Source organism: Sabethes cyaneus, chromosome 2 (assembly GCF_943734655.1).
Source record: "Sabethes cyaneus chromosome 2, idSabCyanKW18_F2, whole genome shotgun sequence".
NCBI lineage: Eukaryota > Metazoa > Arthropoda > Insecta > Diptera > Culicidae > Sabethes > Sabethes cyaneus.
The window spans coordinates 246418003-246444003 of NC_071354.1; the positions used below are offsets into that span (position 1 = coordinate 246418003).

Here is a 26001-nt window from a genome sequence, read left to right on the forward strand (position 1 = left end):
TACATAAATAAAACAGAATAGTAACCGAAGAAAATGTTGCGGCCATTTCAATTTTCAATTAAACCATTGGGGCAGGAAAAAAAATAGAAAAATGCTACCTATTTTTATGATTTTCTTGTTAGTAAAAAATACTTGTATGCTTGTGATCTAGTGATAATTGCCCCTTTATAGATTTTCAGTTGATTGATGGGAATAAAACTTTTATTTAACTGTAGAATGTTGTTTTGAAAGATTCTTTTTAGTGTTTTAGCTCATCAATTCGGATTTTTTCATTCTTGAGATTTTGATTTTTATTTACTTTAAGGTTTGTTAATGTTCTTGAGAACATGTCTCGCATTTCAGTTATCTTTACATTTAAATATAAATAACTATCACTTTTGTTAATTTGGATTACTGGTTTTACAATCGATTACTTTGAAACCATAAATAAATATGGTATGATTTTCGCTCATTGTTCGAAAATGAAAGAAAATAAATATTTTTCGATGTAGTTTGTCGGGTGTGTTGAGAGATACGAAAGGTATAAAATAAATAACTACACTATTACGCTTGGAACTTTGATGTCGCGAGGGGAATCATTTAATGCTTCCCATGGTTTCGAGGAATCGTTTCCGTGTCATTTTTATGGGAATCGCAAATTTGCTATAGGAAATCAATAAATAAGAGACTTGCAGAAGCAGATCTTCTTACAGGGCAAGTGTGGGAAGCTAAACTTACATCGTGCGATCGTCGAGGGAGAGGAATAAAGGAACTTTTTTGCTTGGTTTGGAGTGTAAAACATACTGGCCACAAGCCTGGCATCATCCTGATTAATCAATTATTAATTTTTATACAATCTTTTACAGATAAATCAAAGGTCACTAAGTTGAAGCCGTTTATTTTCTATTTTTATTCCGCAGTCATTTAATAGGTCTTCCCTTCTCTTTGCCACCACATAATTTTCTTCCAGATTGTATTATGTTTGTGTTCGAAATAGAGGTTGATTAATTTTAATATGCTACGAACATTCAAGAGAGCGAAAATTATAACCATTTTCCACTTGTTGAGTGTACTTTTTCGATTTATTTGCTTGCTATCAGTTAAGTGTCAGCTTGCTTCAAATATGTATATATGCGCGTGTGACTTAGTTTAAATTTAGTTAGCTGTATTTGCAGTATATTAAATTAATGTTGCATGATTTCTCAATTTTTGTACACTTTTGATTAAAATTTAATATCATTAAGTTTAACATTTTACTTAAACAATTCTCGTACTTTTTGTTTTTTCTTAAAATAATCCTTTAAGATCATTTTTATCTCTATAAAACAGAGTGATCCACTTTTTTCGAAATTAAAGGTAAAATAATATACTAATCGTCATCTGCGATCTTATTTTGTACAAAATAAATAATTTCCTTTTCACAAAAGACTAAAAACTATTTCATGGAAAATAAATATTGAATTACAAATTAATGCTGTAAGCATTCCATGTTTTCTCAGTGACGAAAAATAGGTAGAAGGTTCCAAAACCATTTTGGCTATCACTTGCAAGGTCCTTTTATTTGTTTGTTCGTTTGTAACCTATGATTTGAATTAGATTAGCGCCACATTCGAAATCACATTTCATTTTTATATATACTTAAATAGAGTGTTCGTTTTTACATAATTCTGTTTTGCATTTCCAGCGAATTAAGCGATATTCTTTACACATTTAGGAAAACAATTGATCGTTCTGTACAAACAATTTTGACAGTGTTCTGACAGCTGAATGAAAACAAAAACAAAAATCATCACATTTTAGCTTACATTACGATTTTCTTTTTCTATTAGTGTTGACTATTGTGACACGATCGAGCCTGCTGCTCTAGTCGAATAGTGCCGCCAGAATGTCGTCACTGTTGGCATTGTTGCTGGAGCCACTAGAGGGTGGTGTGTTCAGATCAGGTGGTGGGTCTAGATACGATAACAACTCCATCGGGTCAACCACGTTGTCCGGAAGTAGCTGGCAGAGGAGAGGATAATTGATTTCAAATACAGCATTCAGCAGCATTAGAGATATTTACTTACATTTAAGTCGTTGCCACTTTCACCTTCAATAACTGCGGCAGGATCGAAGTTTAAATCTACCGGTAAATCTACATCTGTTAAACCGACCAATCCAGTCTGATGCTGGCCTTGCATCATCGAGTTCATTGTGTTCATCAGATTCTGCTGGAGATTATTTGCCGAATTTATCATGCTTTGAGGAGAGTTCATCATATTTTGCGGTGAGTTCATCAAACTCTGGGGTGAATTCATGATGTTGGCCGCTGGATTGTTTGTCATTGCCATTGCTTGCTGTTGTTGTTGTTGATGTTGAGGTGAATGCATCAGACTGCTTGCACTCGGGTTGCTATGGCTACTGTTATTTTGGTTGTTGTTACTAGCTGCGTTGCCGGGATTGTTGCTATTATTATTGTTATTGGAACTACTGTTGTTGCCACTGTTGCCACTACTACTGCTGCTACTGTTGCTAACGTTTCCGGCACCACCCGATTGACTGGAATTGATATCGCTTGCAGACGGTACACTGGGAGGACCACCTGGGGTCATTGGGTGACCGGAAGAATTTCCACCACCAGGCGTATGTGGAGTGTGAGGTGTATGTGGCATCTAGCAGAAATTTTTAAATTTGGTTTTTGGTTTGTTACAAACTAATGATTTCGTACACTACCTGATCGTTCAACGACTTTTCCATGGCATTTAGAGGATCGAGTGAATTGACTGAATCACTTAGATGTGCTAGTGGATTGTTTCCGAAATCACCGGTGTTGCCGGCACCACCGCCGTTAACTCCGGTTTGTGAGTTAGAGTTGGCTTCCTGCTTAATGGCATTAGCGAAGGTTTCTTGCTTTATAGGGTTGCTGAATGACTCAAATTGCGTTCGCTGATTATAGTTGCTGAAAAAATATCAATCTAATAAGAATGTTCGAGTTTTTTCAACAGCAACACAACTTACTTTGAACCCATCATGCTACCGCTAGCGATTGAGCTCATGTCCGGACTCATATAAGGACTCATTGCATTCATATTATCCCACGTTGGAAGAGAGGTCGATCCAGGAGACATAACCTTACTGAACTGCTTGTTTTCACCGTCTGGATCCGACTTGATGCCTGTCAGAACCGGAGTAGACCTACCGCGTACGCTACCGTCTGCCCCAGGAGTATTACTACCCGGAGGTACTGAATTTCCTCCATTGGCTGGTTTTATCGCTCGCCAGTTGGCCTGTGAATCTATAACAACTTCTTCAGTTTCCATACCATTCGGAGTGTTGGAAGAGTTTAGTGTGTTCAGGATTGCCCACATGTACTGATCGATTTCAAGACCTTCGGTCAGAGCTGGTTTACTGGAAGTAAATGGAATTGATAAAGTAATTCTAAAGAATAATTAATCTGCGGTCGATTTTACTTGCACACAGGACATCGCCAGTTTCCTCGTTCACAGTTAAGTGCTAGATACGCCTCTACATCGAAACATTGAATGTGCTTGCAGTCATGGCCACGGGCAGGAAGTGCTATGCGTTTCGAGGTGATAGTACATTTGAGGGAGACCTGAAACAGTAAGGATTATACCTTAATATGCAGACTTTGAAATCAATAAACAAAAAATTACTTTAGTTGAGACCGCAGGTTCAATTGATTCCTTATCAACACCTGATCCACTTCCTCCCAAGGATTGGTTGGGGTTTACAGTATGGCCAATTGCAAAGTTTCGTTTGATTTTGGCCACTGCCTGCTCGGCTGAGAGGAGGTTACGCTTCAGCAATGTGTGTAGTACGTGATTTACAGAGGGCCTATGTACTAGTTGCAGTACAAACAAATGAGACTAGAGTGGAAATAAAGTTTAATAGTAGTAAAGAATCCAATCACTGATCTATTTATCTAACTTACACAGCAGCATGTGCTAACAGTAATCTGAATTGTATTTCGGCCAGGTTGGCAGACTTGCTTCAAGTAAAGAGGACGATGCGAATTCTTGTTGTCACCCCGATCAATTTCCAATGGAGTTGAGTTGGCAGATACTTGCACACTTGCTGGCCAGTTGGTATTCATCTGTCGATCTTCGTGGTGAAAACATTTAAGCTGCAGTTCAAGATCCGGCCGGCACATGAGGGTATTATACACTGTCGATTTCAGTTGGAAAACATGATTGCTCACGGCCAAGTTATGTTCTAATCGAAACGGTGGCAAGAGAATACCGTCCCTCACAGGAAAGGTTAGTCGTAGCTCTTCATCTTCTAAAAAAAAATATATATATATAATTAAAATTCCAAATAGATATTTCCAAAAGTGACATACTGTGTGGTAAGTTTGGCTTAAGATCCGGATTGGGACTGATGTACGGTGTCATGGAAGAGGCAGGGGTGAGTGGAGGTGTAGGATTACCGGGCACTGGACTATGCTGATAATTCATCCGAATGTCCGGTTGATAGCTTTGCATATTCTGGTATCCTGCGTTATAATACTGTTGAGTATGGCCACTGTTGGCACTATACGGAGGAGTGTTTTGTCGCTGCTGCATCATTGGAGGCCCTCCACGATAGCCCATTGGCATTGGACCATGCCTTCCATAACCGGTATTAGCTTGCATTGGTAAAGGAACGCCGGTTGATTGATGAGGTGGAAACTGTGAAGTTGTACCGGGCATCGCTTGTTGGCTCATTCCGTACATTGATCTCTTTTGTGCCATCTGCATCTGTGGGTTTGGGTACGGTGTCATCCGCCTTGGGTGCGGAGGATATCCATTGGCCATTCCTTGCATCTTCGACATCGGTGACATCTGGTTCATTTGACTAAGTGGATTCATACTATTCATCTGATTAATTCCGTTTATGCCAGCTCCTGGCCCCATCTGACTTCCCATGCCCATGCCCATATTCATCATCTGTGCCATTGGGTTCATTTGCTGGTGATGCCTACCGTAATTGCCCATTCCATTCATCGAACCCATCTGGTTCATCTGCATGCCTGCCATTCCACCCATATTACCAACCGTCCCACCACCTCCACCTGTTCCCCCACTGCCACCTCCAATACCAGCTCCACTCATCTGACCCATTGGATTCATTTGGCTAAGGGGACCACCACTACCTACGCCACCACCACCCATTTGATGATTTATTCCCACTATTTGGTTCATTCCGTTCATTTGGTTCCATGATGTCTGCGAATGCATTGCCATGTTGTTCATCTACAAGAGACGGAAACGTTGAATATTAATACAAAATTCAAGATTTTTTACCTTCTTATTGATTATCATCGTGGGAGCTGTATCTCTACATTTGCATTGGTCAGAGGAAATACTGTTCAACTTAGGGACTATATGCTTCAAGAAATGCTTCATTAGTTTCTCTCTGCATGGTTTTTGCTATCAGGTATGGTGAACCAATTAGCAATAAGTCATTATCTTCATCTTCATAAAAATCGCCAAGAATTTGATACTGTTTCGCAGTGGTCAATGTTCCTATTTTATTTTTGTTCTAATTATTTATGTAGCAAATTATTATTCTCAGTTTTCGTTAGTTGGTCTGAGTTGTTCAGGTTCTAAGTATTTCATTATAAGGGATCAGCATCACTTGCTTTCGTGCCTCGTTCGTTGCAAAAACTTTAATAACAACCTTTTTCCGAAGCCGTGACAATTACGCAGTTGTAAATTCAAGTCTGCGGCTTTGTATTATTGAACACGTAAACTAACGGTATGCGGAAATTCACAATAATATTTGTCTTAGGTGGAGACCAGAATACATGAGTCCCGTACCGTGGTGGACGGACGCCAAGATACGTTACTTGCGTATTTTTTGTATGAAACGAATTCACGCGAAAATGTTAAATCAGAACATGTTCTAGTACTCAGAGACTTTGCAGAAGTTAATTTCGTTATCTATCGCAATAAATTGTCAACCTCATCTAACAAGATGGACGCAATGTTTTCCATCTTTAGTACAGATTCACGCGGGATCAGTTCATATTTTTCTTTTAGAAATAAATGTTCAAACAATTATATTTTTGTTTGGTAGTTTTTACAATAGATTAAATGTAATTACTGAAGTGCGTATTGTTTCGTTGGATCAATTGAACCGTATATTGGAACACAATGTTCAACTTCTGCCTTAAACCTTTTCTTCTGATACCCATATTATGGAGTTTTTGCAATATTTCCAGTCATGTACGATCATTTTGAGAAAACCGGAAGTCGCCATTTATTGACATTTACAAATCCCGTGGATATAGACCACTATATTGCGGAACATTTTGGGGATTTCAGATAAATTATAAATGAAATCGTGGTCTATGCACATTGGCATGAATAAATCGCATATTTTGACAAAAGTTGTGATTTTTATGTATTCTCATGTTGAATCCCTTTATACCCTACCCATCAGAACAGTTGGTTTGGTGAAAATGATTGAAATTAACTTTTTATAGCTTTCTATACACTTGTGTATCCTGTAAAATTTGCGAAATAGGCCACTATAATTCGAAACGGCTCAATGGATCATTGAAAAAGCTGAAAAATCTCACAGATGACTCCATGGACAGCATAGACATGTTCTGTCAAATATACTCGACGAACGTCTGAGGACGACTGTCAAACTGAATTTCGACCTGATTGGTCCACCCAAAAAGGCCGATTCAGATTAACCATCAGCAACCGTCAACGACAACGGATCGGAAAGAAATTATGACGTGTAATCTGTATCAGCCTCAGTATCAGTTTACTCTAAATATGGTACGTGGCGCTATAGTGTCCATCTAGCGGAAAGCATGAGCAAAAGCTACCTAAAATGATCCATTGTTATCCAATGGATAAGTGTGATCCAATTAAAAAATTAAATATCTCAAAAAGCACATAATTTGAAAATTTTAGTTTTTAACACAATAAAAAAACAATTTGCTTGTCGAAGCCTAATCATGGACAAATAATTATTTTTTTTAGAATTTCATGTTTTTACATTTTTACCAGAAACAATTTTTACAGCTATACTGTACAAATTTTCTGAAGACCTTTAATCAAAGAAGCCGTTATTCGGATTATTACATTAATTAGAATTCATTAGGATTGATTTCGCCAAGCCACTATTCGAAAATATATTACATTTTGTTTATTGATCTTCGGCATAACCAAATATCGCTAAGACATAAAAATTATCTAATATCCAAATCTAAAATTATCCAAGTGAATTTTATTTTGAAATTCAAAATGACAAGGTGGTTTGCAAGAATGCTATGACCTTGTATTAATTATTAGTAAAGTTATTTTGCCGACCAGGTCAATAATTTATGGGGAAATTAAAATTGTTGAAAAAATCATTTTTTTCATTTCAGTTTTCGATTTTGCAGACTTTTGTTTGTTTGTATTTGGATTTTATAATTATCTGAAAAGAAATCATGGAAAATGGATGAGAAACTATCATACATATAAACAGTGCCGCACGGAACAAACTCGACGGAATAATACACCGCTCTTGTAAAAACACGGTTTTGCCTTTCTACTATATAAATATATAGTATAAAGGTATAGAAATCACTTGAAAAACCGGAAATGGAAAGAAGGTCCTGCGGACCGAATGTCATATACCATTCGACTCAGTTTCGAAAACTGAGCATTTTCTGTGTGTGTGTGTATGTATGTGTGTGTGTGTGTGGGTATGTAACGCTTTCAATCTCACTCACTTTTCTCGGAGATGGCTGGACCGATTTTAATGTTCTTAGTGTCAAATGAAAGGTCTACGCGTCCCATAGGTTGCTATTGAATTTCATTTTGATCGGACTTTTAGTTCAAAAGTTATGTATAAAAATACGAAAAATATGGGACTTCATTATCTCACAGGTCCCTTAACCGATTTGAACAAAATTGATTGCATATGAAAGAGGAGTCTTGCAAACCCTTAACTTCCAAATTTCATGACGATTGGCCTTGTAGTTTGAAAGTTACATAAAGAAATGTGAAAAAATAGTATTTAAAACATATTTTTGAAACATATAAACATTAATTCAATGAAAAACATCACACATTTTATTATTATTTGAAAATTACTGCTGAGATCTATCAAACGAAACCGAGTTATTTAAAATCGGACGGTTCATTCAAAAGTTATTCAAACTTTAACACTTGAGCACCGTATATTAAACCGTTAAAACGTGTGAAATCAAAACATATCAATCAAATGTTGATTGTATTCAATGTATGTATGTATGTATGTATGTATGTATGTATGTATGTATGTATGTATGTATGTATGTATGTATGTATGTATGTATGTATGTATGTATGTATGTATGTATGTATGTATGTATGTATGTATGTATCTGCGTGTGTATGTGATGACAATTTGCAATTTTCTAATTTGCATTGAAATTCAAGAAAAGTGAGAAACATTTCAATTGTCTGAAGTTTTTGAAGCCTCTTAGTGGAATACGATCTCTGAAATTAAAGAAAAGAAAAAAACTTTTACCGACTAAATTCCACTATTTAATATTCATTCGCGACAGATACGTATACGCTTTGAAATAAGACACTGATGAAGCCTGCACGTCGTAGGCGAACTACGTATCTGTTGCAAATAAATATTAAATAGTGGGATTCAATCGAAAAGATTTTTCTTTCTTTGATTTCAGATTTCAATTGTCATTTTCTTCACTTGCTGTTACTCACAATTGTACAAGAAAAGCAAAAAGCGAAAAAAGCAGTTAATACAAGCATGTCGGTAAAGTGGTGTATAGGATTAAAAATACTAGTGAGTTGATTTTTCCAAATAAATTTATACAAATTTCAAACAAATTTTGCGCATCAATAGATGTTCTTTTCAATCATTAGATATTAGAGCTTAGAAATGTTATTTGAAAAATAGGAAGTAAACGGTGCACGGTAGTAATTTTGTAAGATTTGTTTTCGTTAGTGACATTTTATAGGACAGATGTCTTATGTCCGGTATCGTGTTTTAATAAATAAATCCAAAATGACAAGCGCTGGAAATCATGTCGATCATATTTTTCATTCTCAAGCATGTTTATGGCGCAGCTTTTGCACTATTTTTCGGCTTCTTCTTGTTTTCCTAACCCTCTAACATTGTAAAAACGATGCGATCAGGCTAATGACTATCTTTTCATGAAAGTACATTCAAAAGAGGCTCAAGTTTTGATTTGTATGCAAAAATAATTATCTGAAGGAGCACCAGCTAAGAAATTTCTCTTTTTCATATCTAATGCTCTAATCAGTTATTTTTTCTAATTCAGATATGTTGCAAAATTGAAGCCAAACAAACTAATAGTAAAATTTTCAGATTAATCATTTTGTTGTAGATATCCTATTTCTTCAAAAGTGAAGTATAATAATAATTTTTCTGAATTCTTGTTTTTCAAAGATGCTAACTTTTGAACGCATGGTATTAATATCAAAATATCAAAACATCTGCTGTGAACACATATTTCATATTGTCAATTCAAAACAAACCAGTGTAAGTTAGTTAGATACTGATGAAGGTCACACGCCGAGACCGAAATACGTATTTATCAATAAAACACAGTAGTAGAATTAAAGGATATAAATAACTTTTTGTTTTTCTTCTTTTTTATCAATTCAAAACAAGTTTCGTATGTGGCTCTGAAGCTCGAAAGTTAAGGCCGTCTGTAGACCCGTTAGAGGATTAATTTATAATTTTCTATATATATTCATTCAAGTCTGCAAAAATTATCTTTTGTGTTAACATTATTTTTCTGTTCAGATGTTTCTGAGAAATTAAATAATGATTATTGTGGCAGTAGAAAGGCTAGGTCACGCCGCTAGGTGGATTAATTCGGGTTTTTAAACTTCTTGTCACAATTTGCTCGGAAACTAACCAACGTATTGAAACAAACTTTGTTTGTTTTGTTGTTAGAAACAAAACAAGAGAAGGCATTTATAACTTTTGAGCTTTGAGCACAAAACACAACCAGAGAAAAAGGAAAAGAAGACAAAATTTTATTTTTCTAACTCAGAGAATTCAGGTTTTGATATTTCACTTTAAGCTTTCGAAATTTACTTTCAAAATTCACTTCATAGAAATAACTACGCCACAGTATAGATTAACGTGAAATTAGCAGTGATTAACTTTTCGCCGAAAAGCCCAATTTCGGACGCAGTTTTTGGGCTCAAAAGCGGGGTTCTGTTTATAGAAATGTATTCACTGCCAATCTGAGCACAACGAATATATTTTCATGAATAAAAGTTTTGTTTCATACAAAAAAAACTGCTTTTGAAATTATCAGAATAGATGACGACTAATTTCACCTTAACTTTTCCAAATAATAAATACAAAAGCGAAATATAGATTCTCGAATATAGGATACACATTTTAAAGCACGTGGAAGTTGCAATGATAGCAAAATTTTTATAAAATACTACTAGTTCCTTTCAGTGAGTTTGAAATAGTCTGTAATACTTGTTTTCTCCTATTTTTATAGTCTACGTTTTGATAATGTTCCCGCTTATTTTTTGTTTGTTACTGTTCCTTTTTTTGTAAAAAATATTTGAGAAAGGTCTTAATCGATAATGGCATAGATTCTATACTTCATGAAAGCACTTACCTGAGGGTTATAGCCGACGTCCATCCCACCTTGTTGCCCTCCGGCTGCAGCAACCATGTCTAACGTACAAATTTTAGTTTTGATGGAATAACTATTCGCTGATTGCCCTGAGCACTGCACGGTAAAATTTCGCACTAATTGTTCTCGATGCCAATGCCACGTATTTCGCTACTCTGTGTGTTTAAGAAATTGATGTTGTCTTATGCCCAAAGTTGTTTTCTACTGAGATTGAATTTGAAGAATAATTTTGAAAAAAAATGAAATATCTCGTTTACTTACCAGTAAGTTGTCGTAAAGCAGAAACAAATCTCCTGTTAGCGGAGATCTGCGATTACCCAAAGATGGGACCCCTAGGGAGCCCCCCTGGGCACTCATAGCATCTGCATATCTGAAATCAAACGATAAACGAGAATAGTTTTTATTAGGAACGTTTGCTTATTTTTAGCCGACACGGAACGTTGGTGTAGGTATAGGTAGACGAGATAAAAATCCTTTGCGGATTGAGTGGGCGGTTGGGGAGTTATTTGGCACGCATGGAAACAATCACGACTGGGCGAGAGTCTGGAAGTATCCCAAAACGTACTACCCACAGATTGACGGTTCTTGGAATGCCCTGAATTATTGCGTCACCCATCATTGTATATAGTGAAACAACCGTCTGCCAGCAAGGATAGTATATGTAATTTATTTTTATATTCTCTCTTCCCTTCCGAGATGACAGCAACTGACGTCATTGATAAAACGGATCGAGTCGCGTGGTGATTTGAAGACGGCGTGCTTGCATTTCGACTTCCACCTCTATCTACTGAGTGGATAAAGGGACGCGAATAAGTGAGTAAAAATGAATTCATGGATATATTTTCATGGTGTATTTTCTGCAAAATTTTATAGGTGAAGGTGATAATGAACCACAAAAAAGATATATTTATTTTGCCAATGTACGTAGCATTCAGAGTAAATCGTCACATAACATATGTTAATAGCTGACCTTCTATGATTGAAAAATATTTTTTATAAGACATGTGAATTCAAGCATCGCGGTTTTCCGAATTTAATTAAATAATTTTTGGACTAAATATATGTCAAATGCATATCGGTAAATATGCACGAAATATAAATATGATCATAACAATAAAAGTGAAATAATTACAGATCTATCTACCGTTGGCAGCATTCACGCTTTTTGATTCCATTCACAAGAGTGGCTGTATTATGTTGCTGATTCGGATATACCGATTGCCTAGCAGTTGCGGCGGTAAGCACGCAAAAAATCAATTTCGGCAATAATTATTAAGTCACTGGTCCAAACTGGCCACGTTAAATGTATCCATATGCTAGTATGTGTGTGCGGACGTGTAAATGGCAAACGCAAAAAATGCAGAGCACTTTTAATCGGAATTAATTTTATGGACAGACGGATTTTTCATCGCTCGGCGTTGCTTCTGAAGGTGTACTTTACGTGTTTGCAACGATGCACGAGGCCAGCCGATTGACCGATGTTGGTTTAATTTTTCATGTCAACAATAGCCGAGCCGATTTAATAATGTCCAATAGCGTTTCGAGAGAAAACAATAGCAAACATTGTCATCCATCTAATATATTATATCGTAAGAACGAATCATCAAGATCTTAAAACAACTACCTACGAGCAATAGTTTAAAAAAAAGTAAAATTTTATTTCTTCTTATCATAGTACATTGTCCATTATATATAATTTATATAGTCTGAATAATGAAAAACTATTTGAAATGCCGGCCATTGCACAGTGGTTTGATTGCTCGGATTCGTGAACTTTTTTAATAACTCTTTTCATAGTGTTTTTTTCAATATGGCGTCTTCGAAAGAATTTCTGTATATCAATAGACGCAACGACTGGTGGTTAGTATTAGTTCGGAACTCAACCACAGGTGGCGCTGCAAAATGTAACTTTCTTATTTGACTATATAGAGCTATAGTATGTTCTAAAAAGTTTTAGATAATCTTATTATGAAGCTTTTTGCTGAAAACATTATTCATCTAAGTATCACAGTTTTCGAGATATTAATCGTCTTTCATGACGGACCCCCACAAATCGGGGTTTTCACTGTAGCTTCAAAACTATGTGATTTAGGGAAAAATAGTGTTCTGCAAACATTTGCATCTATTAAAATCACACACTTTTGCAGAAGAAAGTGAACACGTATCTTCTATACAGAGCGAGTTACTGAACGATTTACGTAAAAATCAGCCATACTTCGTATTGCTATACAATAAAAACTTGGAAAAACTGGCGGCCGAGATATAATTAAAGTGAAAGTACATTCAAAACTGATCTTAAAACATGCTAAGTCATTTGTCTCTTTAAGTATCTTCATCATTTAATTTGCATTTCCAAAAAGTGTTACTCAGTCTTTTAGAGACATATATGATATATATCATAATGTTTACTATATCCCATCGCCCTGTTAACCACAAGGTACGATGCTAATCTAACAAGCCAGTCGTCGTATGTCTAATCTCGGCTGTGTGGTACTGCTAGAGTTTAATAGGATCCTTACACTAGTCCTGTAATGGTCCTGTACTCTAATAACCGGCTGCGAAGCCTGCCGATAAACAAGGGCAATGTTCTCAAGACGGTTATACCCAAAGCTTTGCTCTACTTGTATCGCAAGAGACTAGTAAGAAAAGCAAACTAATGTTAGGTAATTAAAAGTCATTACTTTGAGCGTCTTAGCAGAATCTCGAATACGGGAATATTGTGATAGATTTTTGTTATGTAACAGAATTAAACAGAAAACTTTTTCTTCAACTCGTAATGTTAGGGGTTTTTAATTTTACATAATTGTAAATAAATATATCAAAAATAAATATATAAAAAATAAATATATAAAAAATAAATATATAAAAAGTAAACATATAAAAATCTATACCTATAAAGAAGGATTTCTGTCTGTCTGTCTGTCTGTCTGTCTGTCCGTATGTTCCTTATAGAATCGAAAACTACTGAACCAATCAGCATGAAAATATGCATGTAGAGATTTTTTGGGGCCAGGAAAGGTTTTAGTGATGGTTAGAAACCCCTCCCCCCACTAAGAGGGGGGGCTCCCATACAAATGAAACACAAATTTCTGCATAACTCGACAACTAATCAAGCAAATAGAACAAAATTTGGCATGTGGGTGTTTTCGGTAACAAGAATTTATTCTATGGTAAATTGAGACCCCTCCCCTCTTTATAAGGGGAATTCTAACTCCTCTGCTCTTTAAAAGGGGGGGCTTCCATACAAATTTCTTCATAACTCGAGAACTAATCAAGCAAATGGAACCAAATTTGGCATGTGAAGGTTTTCGAGGGCAAGAATATTTTCTATAGTAAATTAGGACCCCTACCCACTTTAAGAGCCCCCCCCCTCTCCTGTACCAAAGAAACACAATTTTCCTCATAACTCGAGAAGTAATTAAGCAAATGGAACCAAATTTGGCATGTGGGTGTTTTTGGAGACAAAAGTTTTTTCTATGATGAATTGGGACCCCTCCCCGTTATAGGAGGGGGGGATCCTATACACATGAAATACAAATTTCCTCATAACTGAAGAACTAATCAAGCAAATGGAACAAAATTTGGCATGTGAAAGTTTTCGAGGGCAAGAATATTTTCTAAGGTGAATAAGGACCCCTCCCCACTTTAAGAGGGGGGGGGGCTCCTATACAAACGAAATACAAATTTCCTCATAACTCGAGAACTAATCAAGCAAATGGAACAAAATTTGGCACGTGGGTGTTTTTGGAGACGAAATTTTTTTCTATGATGAATTGGGACCCCTCTCCACTTTAGGAAGGGGAGCTCCTATACAAATGAAATGCAAATTTCCTCATAACTCGAGAACTAATCAAGCAAATGGAACCAAATTTGACACGTTGGTGTTTTTGGAGACAAATTTTTTTTCTATGATGAACTGGGACCCCTCCTCACTTTAGGAGGGGGGCTCCTATACAAATGAAAAACAAATTTCCTCATAACTCGAGAGCTAATCAAGCAAATGAAACCAAATTTGGCATGTGAAAGTTTTCGAGGGCAAGAATATTTCTATGGTGATTTAGGACCCCTCCTAACTTTAAGAGGGGGGGCTCCTATACAAACGAAATACAAATTTTCTCATAACTCGAGAACTAATCAAGCAAATGGAACCAAATTTGGCACGTGGGTGTTTTTGGAGACAAAAATTTTTTCTATGATGAATTGGGACCCCTCCCCGTTATAGGAGGGGGGGATCCTATACACATGAAATACAAATTTCCTCATAACTCGAGAACTAATCAGGCAAATGGAACCAAATTTGACACGTTGGTGTTTTTGGGGACAAATTTTTTTTCTATGATGAACAGGGACCCCTCCTCACTTTAGGAGGGGGGGCTCCTATACAAATGAACTGAAGAACTAATCAAGCAAATGGAACAAAATTTGGCATGTGAAAGTTTTCGAGGGCAAGAATATTTTCTTTGGTGAATAAGGACCCCTCCCCACTTTAAGAGGGGGGGGGCTCCTATACAAACGAAATACAAATTTCCTCATAATTCGAGAACTAATCAAGCAAATGGAACCATATTTGGCATGTGGGTGTTTTTGGAGGCAACCATTTTTTCTATGATGAATTAGGACCCCTTACCTTTTTAAGAGGGGGGGCTCTCATACAAACGAAATACAAATTTCCTCATAACTCTAGAACTAATCAAGCAAATGGAACCAAATTTATCATGTGGGTGTTTTTGTAGGCAAGAATATTTTCTATGGTATATTTTCTATGGATTTCCCCACTTTAAGAGGGGGGGGGGGCTCCTATACAAATGAAAAATAAATTTCCTCATAACTCGAGAACTAATCAAGCAAATGGAACCAAATTTGACATGTAAGTGGTTTTGGACGCAAGATTTTTTTCTATGGTGAATTGAGACCCCTCTCTTCTTTAGAAAGCGAGTTATGGCCCATCTCCTCTTTAAGAGGGTGGGCTTCCATAAAAAAATGCAAATTTCCTCTTATCTCGAGAACTAATCAATCAAATGGAACCAAATTTGGCATGTGGGAGTTTTAGATGGCAGAATTTTTTTCTATGGTGAATTACGACCCCTTCCCCTTTTAAGAGGGGAGGTCCCATACAAATGAAATTCAAATTTCCTTATAACTTGAGAACTAATCAAGCAAATGGAACCAAATTTGGCATGTGGTAGATTTTGGAGTCTTGAATTTATTTTACGATAGTTAGAGACCTCTCACCCCTGTGGTAGGGGGGTATGGACTCTCATACAAATAAAACAGAAATTTTTGCGAAACTCAAAAACTAATCGAACTCGAGAAATTCGAGACTCTTCCATAAAACATTAGTCAATACAAGACCACAAAAACCATCTATAGTAACACTAGATCATTCAGGACGAGACGGTCGCGAGTGTTACCGGTGACCCGCCGTCGGAAGCGCCGCCCACTGGGGGGCTTGCAAAACTCGAGATTATGACAAAGATCATCCGAGATTCATGATTTATGTACAACACAGGTTAATTTGTGGCAATACGAAGTTTGTCGGGTCAGCTAGTGAATATATAAAAAATAAATAGAAAATTAAATATCGAGCATGTATTTTGCATCGCCGCATAGTTCACTCGCCGACTTGTCTCGCGACGCCCTTATGCTACTAATTCAGGGATCTGATGATTCGAGAAGGCGATGCAGCAAATCCATGTTTGCTGCCGTTCTAGAACATTTTCTGGTTTGGTTATGTTGTAATTTATCTGAAATTAAAAGCCCCTAACATTACGAGTTGAAGAAAATGTTTTCTGTTTAATTTTGTCACATAACAAAAATCTATCACAATATTCCCGTATTCGAGATTCTGCTAAGACGCTCAAAGTAATGACTTTTAATTACCTAACATTAGTTTGCTTTTCTTACTAGTCTCTTGCGATACATGTAGAGCAAAGTTTTGGGTATAACCATCTTGAGAACATTGCCCTTTTTTATCGGCAGGCTTCGCAGCCGGTTATTAGAGGACAGCACCATTACAGGGCTAGTGTAAGGATCCTATTAAACTCTAGCAGTACCACACAGCCGAGATTAGACATATGACGACTGGCTTGTTAGATTAGCATCGTACCTTGCTGTTAACAGGGCGATGGGATATAGTAAAAATTATGATATATATCATATATGTCTCTAAAAGACTGAGTAACACTTTTTGGAAATGCAAATTAAATGATGAAGATACTTAAAGAGACAAATGACTTAGCATGTTTTAAGATCAGTTTTGAATGTACTTTCACTTTAATTATATCTCGGCCGCCAGTTTTTCCAAGTTTTTATTGTATAACAGTACGAAGTATGGCTAATTTTTACTTAAATCGTTCAGTAACTCGCTCTGTATAGAAGATACGTGTTCACTTTCTTCTGCAAAAGTGTGTAATTTTAATAGATGCAAATGTTTGCAGAACACTATTTTTCCCTAAATCACATAGTTTTGAAGCTACAGTGAAAAACTCGATTTGTGGGGGTCCGTCATGAAAGACGCTTAATATCTCGAAAACTGCGATACTTAGAGGAATAATGTTTTCAGCAAAAAGCTTCATAATAGGATTATCTAAAACTTTCTAGAACATACTATAGCTCTAAATCATTAAATTAGAAAGTTAAATTTTGCAGCGCCACCTGTGTTTGAGTTCCGAACTAATACTAACCATCAGTTGCTGCGCCTATTGATATACAGAAATTCTTCCAAAGACGCCATATTGAAAAAAACACTATGAAAAGAGTTATTAAAAAAGTTCACGATTCCAGAGCTATCAAACCACTGTGCATTGGCGGAACTAAGGGGTATTAGGAGGGCCTTGGCAAAAAATCAACCTCCCACCCCCTAAAAAATGGATGGAAAGTTGTTTGTTTCTCGATGAGAGTAAATGCCAAGGTGAAGAAAATTTACTTCTTCAGTATAATAGACTGTTTGCGTTTTCTTCTCGTTCGTGTGTGATTCTCTTCCTCTGGAATAACTATCGAACTGTTAAAAATAGCCATGCTTCGGAGGAGAGTTATTTTCCACCGAAGTGGAAATAGCTACTGATCTGTTAGATTTTAACTAAAAGGTAAATAATTTCACCAAGTGGTTCACAGCCTAAGCGACATTTTGAATGACAATCAAATTCACGAAACAGTAAAAAGGTTGTAATATTTGCACCAGTAAAATTTATTGGAACATTTTCTTTTTTTTTATTTCAATGTGGTTTTAACACGTTAGTGATTCACCAGGAACATTTTCTTAACGTTCCCTTAAAAATTAAAGTAGATAAAAATTTTGCGAATTCTCCTGCTAATTTCTAGAATTTCCTTGTAATTTTTTATACTGACCACAAAGAAACAAAACTTAAACAAAACAATAAACTATTAAACAATTGATATATTCCAATATTGGTGGCACCATCTAAAACGTGACAGAATATTTTAACGCCCTTTAACACATTAGTCAAAATAGAAACACCGCGACGAGAGCCACAAAGCAGAACCCAATTTATTACCTCACACTACTTGTTCGTAATACTCTTCATGTAGTCTTGATGCCGACCATGGTAAAGTTGTTATATTTGTCAACCACACCGACCGTCCCCCTTTGCCATGTACGACGAGTATTGTGTTACTCGGTTATTAAATAGAAGGTGACGGTACCGTGCGATCTTCTATATCTTAGCGTCCTGCTCTGTTCGTCCTTATAGTTTTGCCCTGGTAGCATGATGGAAATGAAACTGCGACACGCATTAGACCAACCAGTACTCTTCAACTCCCACTTCTCGTCATCTAGGTTTGCCGCTCGATTGTTTGCACTCAAAGCGGGCCCAAGCCGAGCCGGAGCGAGCAGGATAGAAAAGGATATAATCAAAGATAATATGAAATCATACCCCGGATAATAGGAAAATGACAATAGGAGTCAGCGAGGCGGCTTACGACTGAGTGGTCCGGTTGAGGAAGGGCGATGATGAAATGCGAACGACAAACAGAATGTCCTTTTTCGTGCCAGTCTAACATGAGCTAGGACACCGGGACTCTCGGGACTACATGGAATGGTTCAGGGTAGGGAACGAAATGGAAATGAAATTGAAATAATAAAAACGACGACAACTTTTCCTTTCCTAGAGCCCTCGAGATACAACACAGTTTGGGTTTATTGGTAGGTACAAGAAGCAACAGGATTGTCGGTTCAATTCTCAAGTTTTAGTGCTGCGACTATTGCGACTATTATGTGATAGCCACGTTGAGAAATTGAAACGAACATGAATTCTGAAAATAAGAGTGACAATAGTTAGCAGAAGTTAAAATAATAATTCCCTAAAACCTACCACTCCGATTAAATAACGGCTTTCAGTTACAGTAGCAACTGGTAACATCATTTATAATTTTCGAAAACCCAGCATATCTTTTAGTTAGTAAAAAGTCCTGCGATTGTGCACATCCAAGTTTTACCGTAAGTACCAAATAGTGAAGTGATAGAAAATAACAGTATAAAATCCATAATTTTAAATCAGATTTGTCTTTATAAAATAGTTCCATAAGCATAAAACAGCACAGAGAAATCCTGTACATGTTCAACGCCAGCGAATAATTGGCCATTTCAGATTAATAAACAATTTAATTGAACCTCTCGTCATCGACAACATTACTTTATTATAGCATCCTGTGGTGTGGTGGCCGCTCATAGGAAGGGTGTTTGGAATTGACCGTTTACCAGATACCAGTAGCAGCCATGTGCGGTTACAACAGAAAATACAAATTGAACAATAATTTTATTCTACCGTTTCCAGCCGCTCGATAAATTGGAGTCGTTCTGCCGAATCAGATTGATAATGAATTTTCAAATTAATCAAAATACAAATTTTCCCGCCCTGTTGACCAGAACATGCCATTTGGGCGTTCACTTATTGAAACGAAAGGAAGTGGGTAGTGGCACAAGGTGAGTTGACACTTGATGTTGAAAATGAGTTGAATTATTTTTTATGTGGCCTTTCCTGTCTTGTCCTCCACCGATCGCAGGTAGAGGTTTTGTTACTTTGCGCTTGTTGCAATTATCGAAACGAGTGGCAAATTGATGAGGGCAGTTTCAGCCTTCTCGCGTTACCGTGCCATCCATGAGGTGAGATAGTGGGGGAAAGCAGAAAAACCAGTGCTGTATGTTTTCGTAAATAACACTATTATTTAATATGAAATTACATTGCAACTGCGGTTGGTTATCTATAGCATTGGATTCCTATATGCTGCCGGGGTAGACAATTAAATTAGATTTAAAAAAGACCAAAAATTTCGTTATATTGTTGTATCTAATTGTCCAAAGCGGTTCTTTCGATATTTTTTTAAATTTTAACTTTTATTATGTGTACACAAACAAAAACTTTTCGAAGAAATCCAAATAACTACTCAATCATCTTCTACCCCATCTTTAATCAAAACTGATGACGCATCAGGCGTCTAATCGGTCACTTGGTTTTCATCTACTCGCCCACTGTTTGTCATTGGCATCGAAAATCACCCCGAACGATTCAGTTTTCCATCCTACTCTACCCACCCCAAGGAACAAATCCAATCCAATGCAAACCAAATATGGTTGTAGGTTACAAAGTGATTCGATCTCACAGTGTTCCGAATTCAATTGTGCCACTGTGAACTGTGGCTGTGAAAGCTACACGTAACAACACACAGCACACGCCATACCGAAAAATTGTATATGAATTCAGATTAAAACTTCCTGATGGGATGGGTGGCAGCCGTCAAGAGGGAAACGCAAAAGGCAAACATATTTCCACTGTCTCCGCAGCAGCAGAAGCGCCGATTGAACCCCGCTCATGTCTCCATTCACTACTTCCGCAGAAGAAAAGCGATGAGTATTCCTGCGCTTCACTGTATGTGTTTGTGTTTGTGTGTGTTCTTAAACACATAAGCTATGTACACACATCTGTAAAAGGACATCGTTCCAAATACGGTGTTCGTCAGTAGGTGAAAGGAGTATGTCCAACAAAACAAAAAAGCTAAAAACCGTTTAAATACTAATGCACTTTACGGTGAGTGATTTCTTTGTTTGTTTGCGCCAGTCATCAGGCCTGGCATCCACCGGATGAAAATTTGAGTAAACCTCTGTTTATTTTGCTTGAGATGGGTGGTCGGTGAGATTTTCCACACTCATTTCCCCTTTTGTCATTGAGAACTGCGCAGTTGTATTGGTGTGTGACAAAAGCGAATGATAGAGAAAGGGGGAATGCAGCGACTAAAGCGAGCGATAGAGAGAGGAAGAGTGCAGTTTTCAACCGAGAACGCTTGAATAAGTGCGACGAGGGGACGGCATTTGAAACGGCATTTCGCCTATTGCTATGTGATAGTAATGTAAATAGAGTAGTGTATGTTTCTCTTGGTTGCACTGTTGATAGCGACATAGGGAATATCATTCAACATCAACACCACACCAGGGTGTTACTGTTGCGTTTGATTATATAGCCTTCGTCGTTGTCATCAACGACCTAACCACCACTACCGCTGCTGCCCGGAAGCTCTCACGCTCATTTTCCGGCTACTGTACGGGAAGTGTTTCCAGATTGTACTATTGTTAATCAGACCAGGTTGAAGAGATATTCTAGTAATTCAAAATTATGTGCTAAAATGCTGGCAATGTTCTATGCGCTAAAATCGTCTGCGGAATCAAATTCTGAACATGAAAAAGAATGACATTTTGTGTGTCTTGCGAATTCAATTTGGCAACCCTTTCCAGTTCTTCCTGTGGGCAATTCAGGAATGTCGCTGAGCTTCCTTGCTTTTAGGAAAACAACCGCGATAGGTGCTTGCAGGCAGTTAGTGTTGATATTGGTGGTTTATGAATAAATTTGATTCATTTTGGGATAATACGTTTGCTCTCTTCTGTATTTTGTACTATGGTCGACCATAACATGTAACACCGTTTCGCCCTGTGTCATCATCATTTGTGTGTGTTTGTATTTTTTTAGCTGACTTAAATACCACTTCGCTTCTATTGAGTGACTTTTCCACGGGAGGGTGCGAAATCACGACATTGTCGATAAATTTTATGTATGCAGTTCGACCGGTGTTGCTGTGAACCGATGGCGATGAATCGAACGCGTTTGTTTTTAACCCTATCACTCTTTCCCCTGCTATCGTCGCGTTTTTACAATCCCCGCGGGTAGACGAAATTTCGCCAATGTTGCGCGGTTTTGTCGAACATGTGGCTATAATGATTTGCTTGTTTTGAACTTAATTTAGCGCGTTGGATAGTGTTGATTCGACAATATTTCACTCAATAAGTTCCACTGGCAGTGACATTATACAAAAATTTGGGACGAAAGTTTCGTGAAATTTAACTTACTCTTGTTGATACAAATATAGCGACAATTAAAGGATGACAAATTGTTTTTAGATACCTATTATGGAAAGGCTGATATAGTATATACTGATGAAAATTCTAATCACTAAAGAGGCGAACCAGCCACTGGCTGAAAACCTCTTAAATAAAGAATAATAATAATAATTCTAATTACTATTTTTTATTTTAATAAATTTGCGGTTTATTTTACATGGTGAAATATGTTTGTTCTAATATCATTGGGGATTTCTCCAATACATAATATGATAATGATACAATCTTTTTCCATCAATAAAACCGGCCAATCGAATTATGCGCAATAGTTTAACTGGCATGACTGAGAATGTAGCATGTACGTGATCGTTTCCATTAGAGTTAACCGAAACCTGTTTTAAAATCCTTAAAATTGCCCCATTGCGGAATCACTATATGCCTATCAATTTTCTTATCAATTAGTCTTGTTGCACTCTGTTTTGTATATCTTGCAACCAACAATAAGCAATTGTAAATTTGCGCCTATTGCACTTAATTCCTTAATCAGAACTCCTAAACATGTATAATCGGTGTCTGCATGCCCCTAAAAGGTTCCTTTAGATTTCGTAGTTGAGAAGCATTCATTCGCTAACTGACGCCATCAGAACTCTCAAACCTTTCTGACGAAACCAATCCGTAATGGACAAGTGTGCTGATAGGAGGGTGACATATTGAATGAGTGGACGGATGGCGTCATAAAAGTCGTCTCATTCGTTGGTCTTCTTACTAACAATGTGCACGCGCGGCAGGGAAGAAATATTTGCCAATTTTTCGGTAAGGGTGTATAGAATTGCGCCTCGAGACGCAATAACCCGATATCGAGATTTCGGGAGCTGCGGTGATTGTGACGAAAGGATCATTTTTTCGTTGATACAAATTTCAGTTAGATCCATACAGGGTAAATTTACATGTAATCTATTTGAATTAATCGAAGATTGGAAGCATCATATCTATTTTTATCGGGTTTAGCATCCCTATTTGACCACGAGGTCTGACATTCTAATCATCGAATGTTCGAATCTTACCTGTTAGAATCGAAGGTTAATGGAATCGTAGCACTTGCCCCGCAATTGTGTTGTACTCTAACCACTAGCTGTCAAAGGCCTAGTTCGGAAATGTAGCACCTATACTTTGCTTTACTTTTTTAGCCGAGTTCTCCATACGTTTGTAAATTGAACGTAAAAACTGAAAATTAGTCTAGTAGTACCGTGCTGCATTAAAATCCGGACACGGGACACCTTCATTCATTTATCCTTATTAAGTAGTAATATCGGCACCATCTTTTTAAAAGGGCAAATCTGCAGAGATTGTAAAGAATCTACCCGAGTAAGTTCGGGTGATCAGCTAGTATTGATATAATAATTAAAACTATTTGGTATCAGTATACTGATAGGAAATCGAACAAATCAATATTTGTTAATATTGGTGTAATATGAACTCAAATTATTATATTTTATTGATACCTAAACCTAACACATTTATTACGCCCCAGTCACTTGTAAATTATTTTAACATTTTTATAACACTTTTATTACGAAACTATAAAAATCAACCAGTTATCTATTTCTCAGAGGTGACCAAATCAATTTATATGCTATTAGACTCGTTCGAAAAGCATTATAGCCAAGTTGATTGCTATTGCTAACTAACCTAACTTTAAATCAAAATAATTTATTTAGCCGCGATAAATTCAAAGCTGTTTGTCGGATATACAATGAAGTGTAAATCTCATTGCGTTTGTGGACATTCCACATTGAGCGAAGCACATCCTCTGGTTCAAGCCTTCAACCACCACAAAAGCCACTTGAAAGCTTAAAACGTGTTATCTTCGTTTCAGTTTTTCATATTATTCATTTTTCTTCATCTCCGCATATCCTCAGAATATTTCGCACTGACAAGGCAGAATCGCAGCACCCGAATGAAAACTGCTGGCTTTTACCAAGACGACGGCAACGGTGAAGCAGAAAATACTCATTCCTTCTTCGGAAGCAACCTGCAACGTTGTTTCGTACACGGTACAACTCCTTTTGTAAAAAAACCCTTTTCGATCTATAAGGGTGGACAATAATTAACAAAAAAATCATCTTTAATTCATGAGAGAATACGTAACGTCAAGCGTGAGCAACAAAATTATTAGGTTTCAAAAATAACGTTCAGATAGCCCCAGAAGTTGCTGACAAAATCACATGAAAGTATTTGGAGACTTAAACACTCTTACACGCATAGACTTTTGCTTAGTTCCCAAAACAGAGTCAACTGGTATACATAACATTGTTCTGCAAGCTTTAATTAGAAAACTTACTTTGCCGTAGCACAATTGTTTCTCTTCTCGCCGAGGGAGGCAACAGCCATTGCAAATGTGTACTGTTTCGAATAGTTGAACATGTACTTGCTATGAGGAAGGCGCAAGCCCGTATTTTATATTTCCTGTATAGCATTAAGAAAAAAAACACTCATTTTTAGACTAGTTGTTTTGTTGGTACCACCCTATATCTCTCGGTAGTCGGACCGGTAAAGGCGAAATCGAGAACCATAATCCTGAACCTAGTATACTGTGCCATATCGCTCTTTTTTGTTCGTTTACTTGCTCTGCTCATGTTGCCTGTTTGGTATGGACGGACGGTCTCCGTGTTTGCTACTTGCTATATATACAGTTGTTCATTGAACAGAGGAAAAGCGGAGCCTTCGGGAAAATTACGGACGAGAAGAACTACCAAGCAATGGGGGTTGAAGCGGGTTTTGTGATTCGTAGAGAAGAAAGGACTATAAAATATGTGTGTAACTCTGAAGCAGAAACATCGTACCTGAGAGCGGTGAAACCAAAACGTTGAACGAGAAAGTCGTTCGCTTGGGAACAGGAGAGGCGTCGTGAGAATGACAACGGGATGTGCAAAACCATCGTCGGATGTTGGCACCGTCACAAGCGTGAGAGATAGTCCATTTAAAATCTGACTAACATTCAGTGACGGTAGAAAAGTTTGATTTTGAATTCGTTTCAGATGTTCATGGCCAAAATATGTTAAAAAATTTACAGTTTCAAAATATGTTCACTGCTGAATTTTTCAAACTTACTCTTAATATTTTTTTGAAACGATGGTTCTACAATTGATGAAGGGACGGTATGGGAAAGAAATGAAAATGTTTGGTGAAGGTGGACTCCAGCGCCTCTATGGTTCAAAGGTACAAGTACCAGCGAACCACATGCCCTGGCGGGTGTTGTGGGTTTGAATCCGGTTATAATCTTAGATTATAGCTTGGTTCGACTCATGCTCCCTCCAGCATTGGACAAAAGGTAGGAGTCAAAATGACTACTTGTCAAGCATAGCTACCAATACCTCCCCCCCTTCCTTTCCGCTCTTCCCCAACTTCACCAAACATTTTCATTTCTTTCCCCTACCGTCCCTTCATCAATTGTAGAACCATCGTTTCAAAAAAAATATTAATATATATGTAAGACCGCATTTCAAGGTCAAGACTAAAAACTTGAGATTAGCCAAACTTACTCTGTTTATGTTTATTTTTACAATTTATGTTACGATTATTCGTCAATTTTCAGCACAATATCGAAGCGTAATGTAGATATTTTAAAGCAGTCATTTTACAGGACTGATGCTACGGTCTTATTGACTCCGAAAATCACTCCCAGCCGGGCTTCGATCATAGGACGACTATTTTTAAAACCAGTGTGTTTTATCAAGGTCAACTGAGGATAAAGATATTTAAGACATGTTGAAAGTTCATATCTCGTTCATAATATAATATAGACTAGCTGAAAGCTGTATTTACTTGAAAGACTACTTATGAGACAATGTGATTTATGATGATAATACATAGTAAGGCTATCTATATACATAAAAATGACCTAGAATATGTTTGTATGTTCCGCCGTAACTCCCGAACGTCGTGACCGTTCTCCACCAAACTTGGTACACATATTCCTTGACATTCACATCAGCATTGAGATTAAAGGGGGTCCCTAACAAGAGGGGGGTCCAAATAAGCAAGAAGGGTTGCG

The 26001-nt window shown here is 37.1% G+C and overlaps 1 protein-coding gene across 2 annotated transcripts in view; it reads right to left on the reverse strand.

The window, feature by feature from the left end:
• Nucleotides 1-1365: 1365 nt before the first annotated feature.
• LOC128738863 (zinc finger MIZ domain-containing protein 1) overlaps nt 1366-26001 on the reverse strand; it is a 93706-nt gene continuing 69070 nt past the window's right edge. Inside the window, exons 2-11 of one of the 2 annotated variants that reach the window (XM_053834310.1) lie at nt 10865-10973; nt 10586-10804; nt 4319-5210; nt 3911-4254; nt 3633-3845; nt 3429-3571; nt 2977-3366; nt 2692-2917; nt 2046-2630; nt 1366-1980 (exon numbers count right to left, since the gene is read on the reverse strand). In XM_053834310.1, the coding sequence (XP_053690285.1) occupies nt 1843-1980; nt 2046-2630; nt 2692-2917; nt 2977-3366; nt 3429-3571; nt 3633-3845; nt 3911-4254; nt 4319-5210; nt 10586-10642 (2988 nt within the window). In that variant the 5' untranslated portion in view covers nt 10643-10804; nt 10865-10973 and the 3' untranslated portion in view covers nt 1366-1842. Of the gene's footprint in view, nt 1981-2045; nt 2631-2691; nt 2918-2976; nt 3367-3428; nt 3572-3632; nt 3846-3910; nt 4258-4318; nt 5211-10585; nt 10805-10864; nt 10974-26001 lie in introns of both variants that reach the window. The other variant, XM_053834309.1, reaches the window with a different exon arrangement.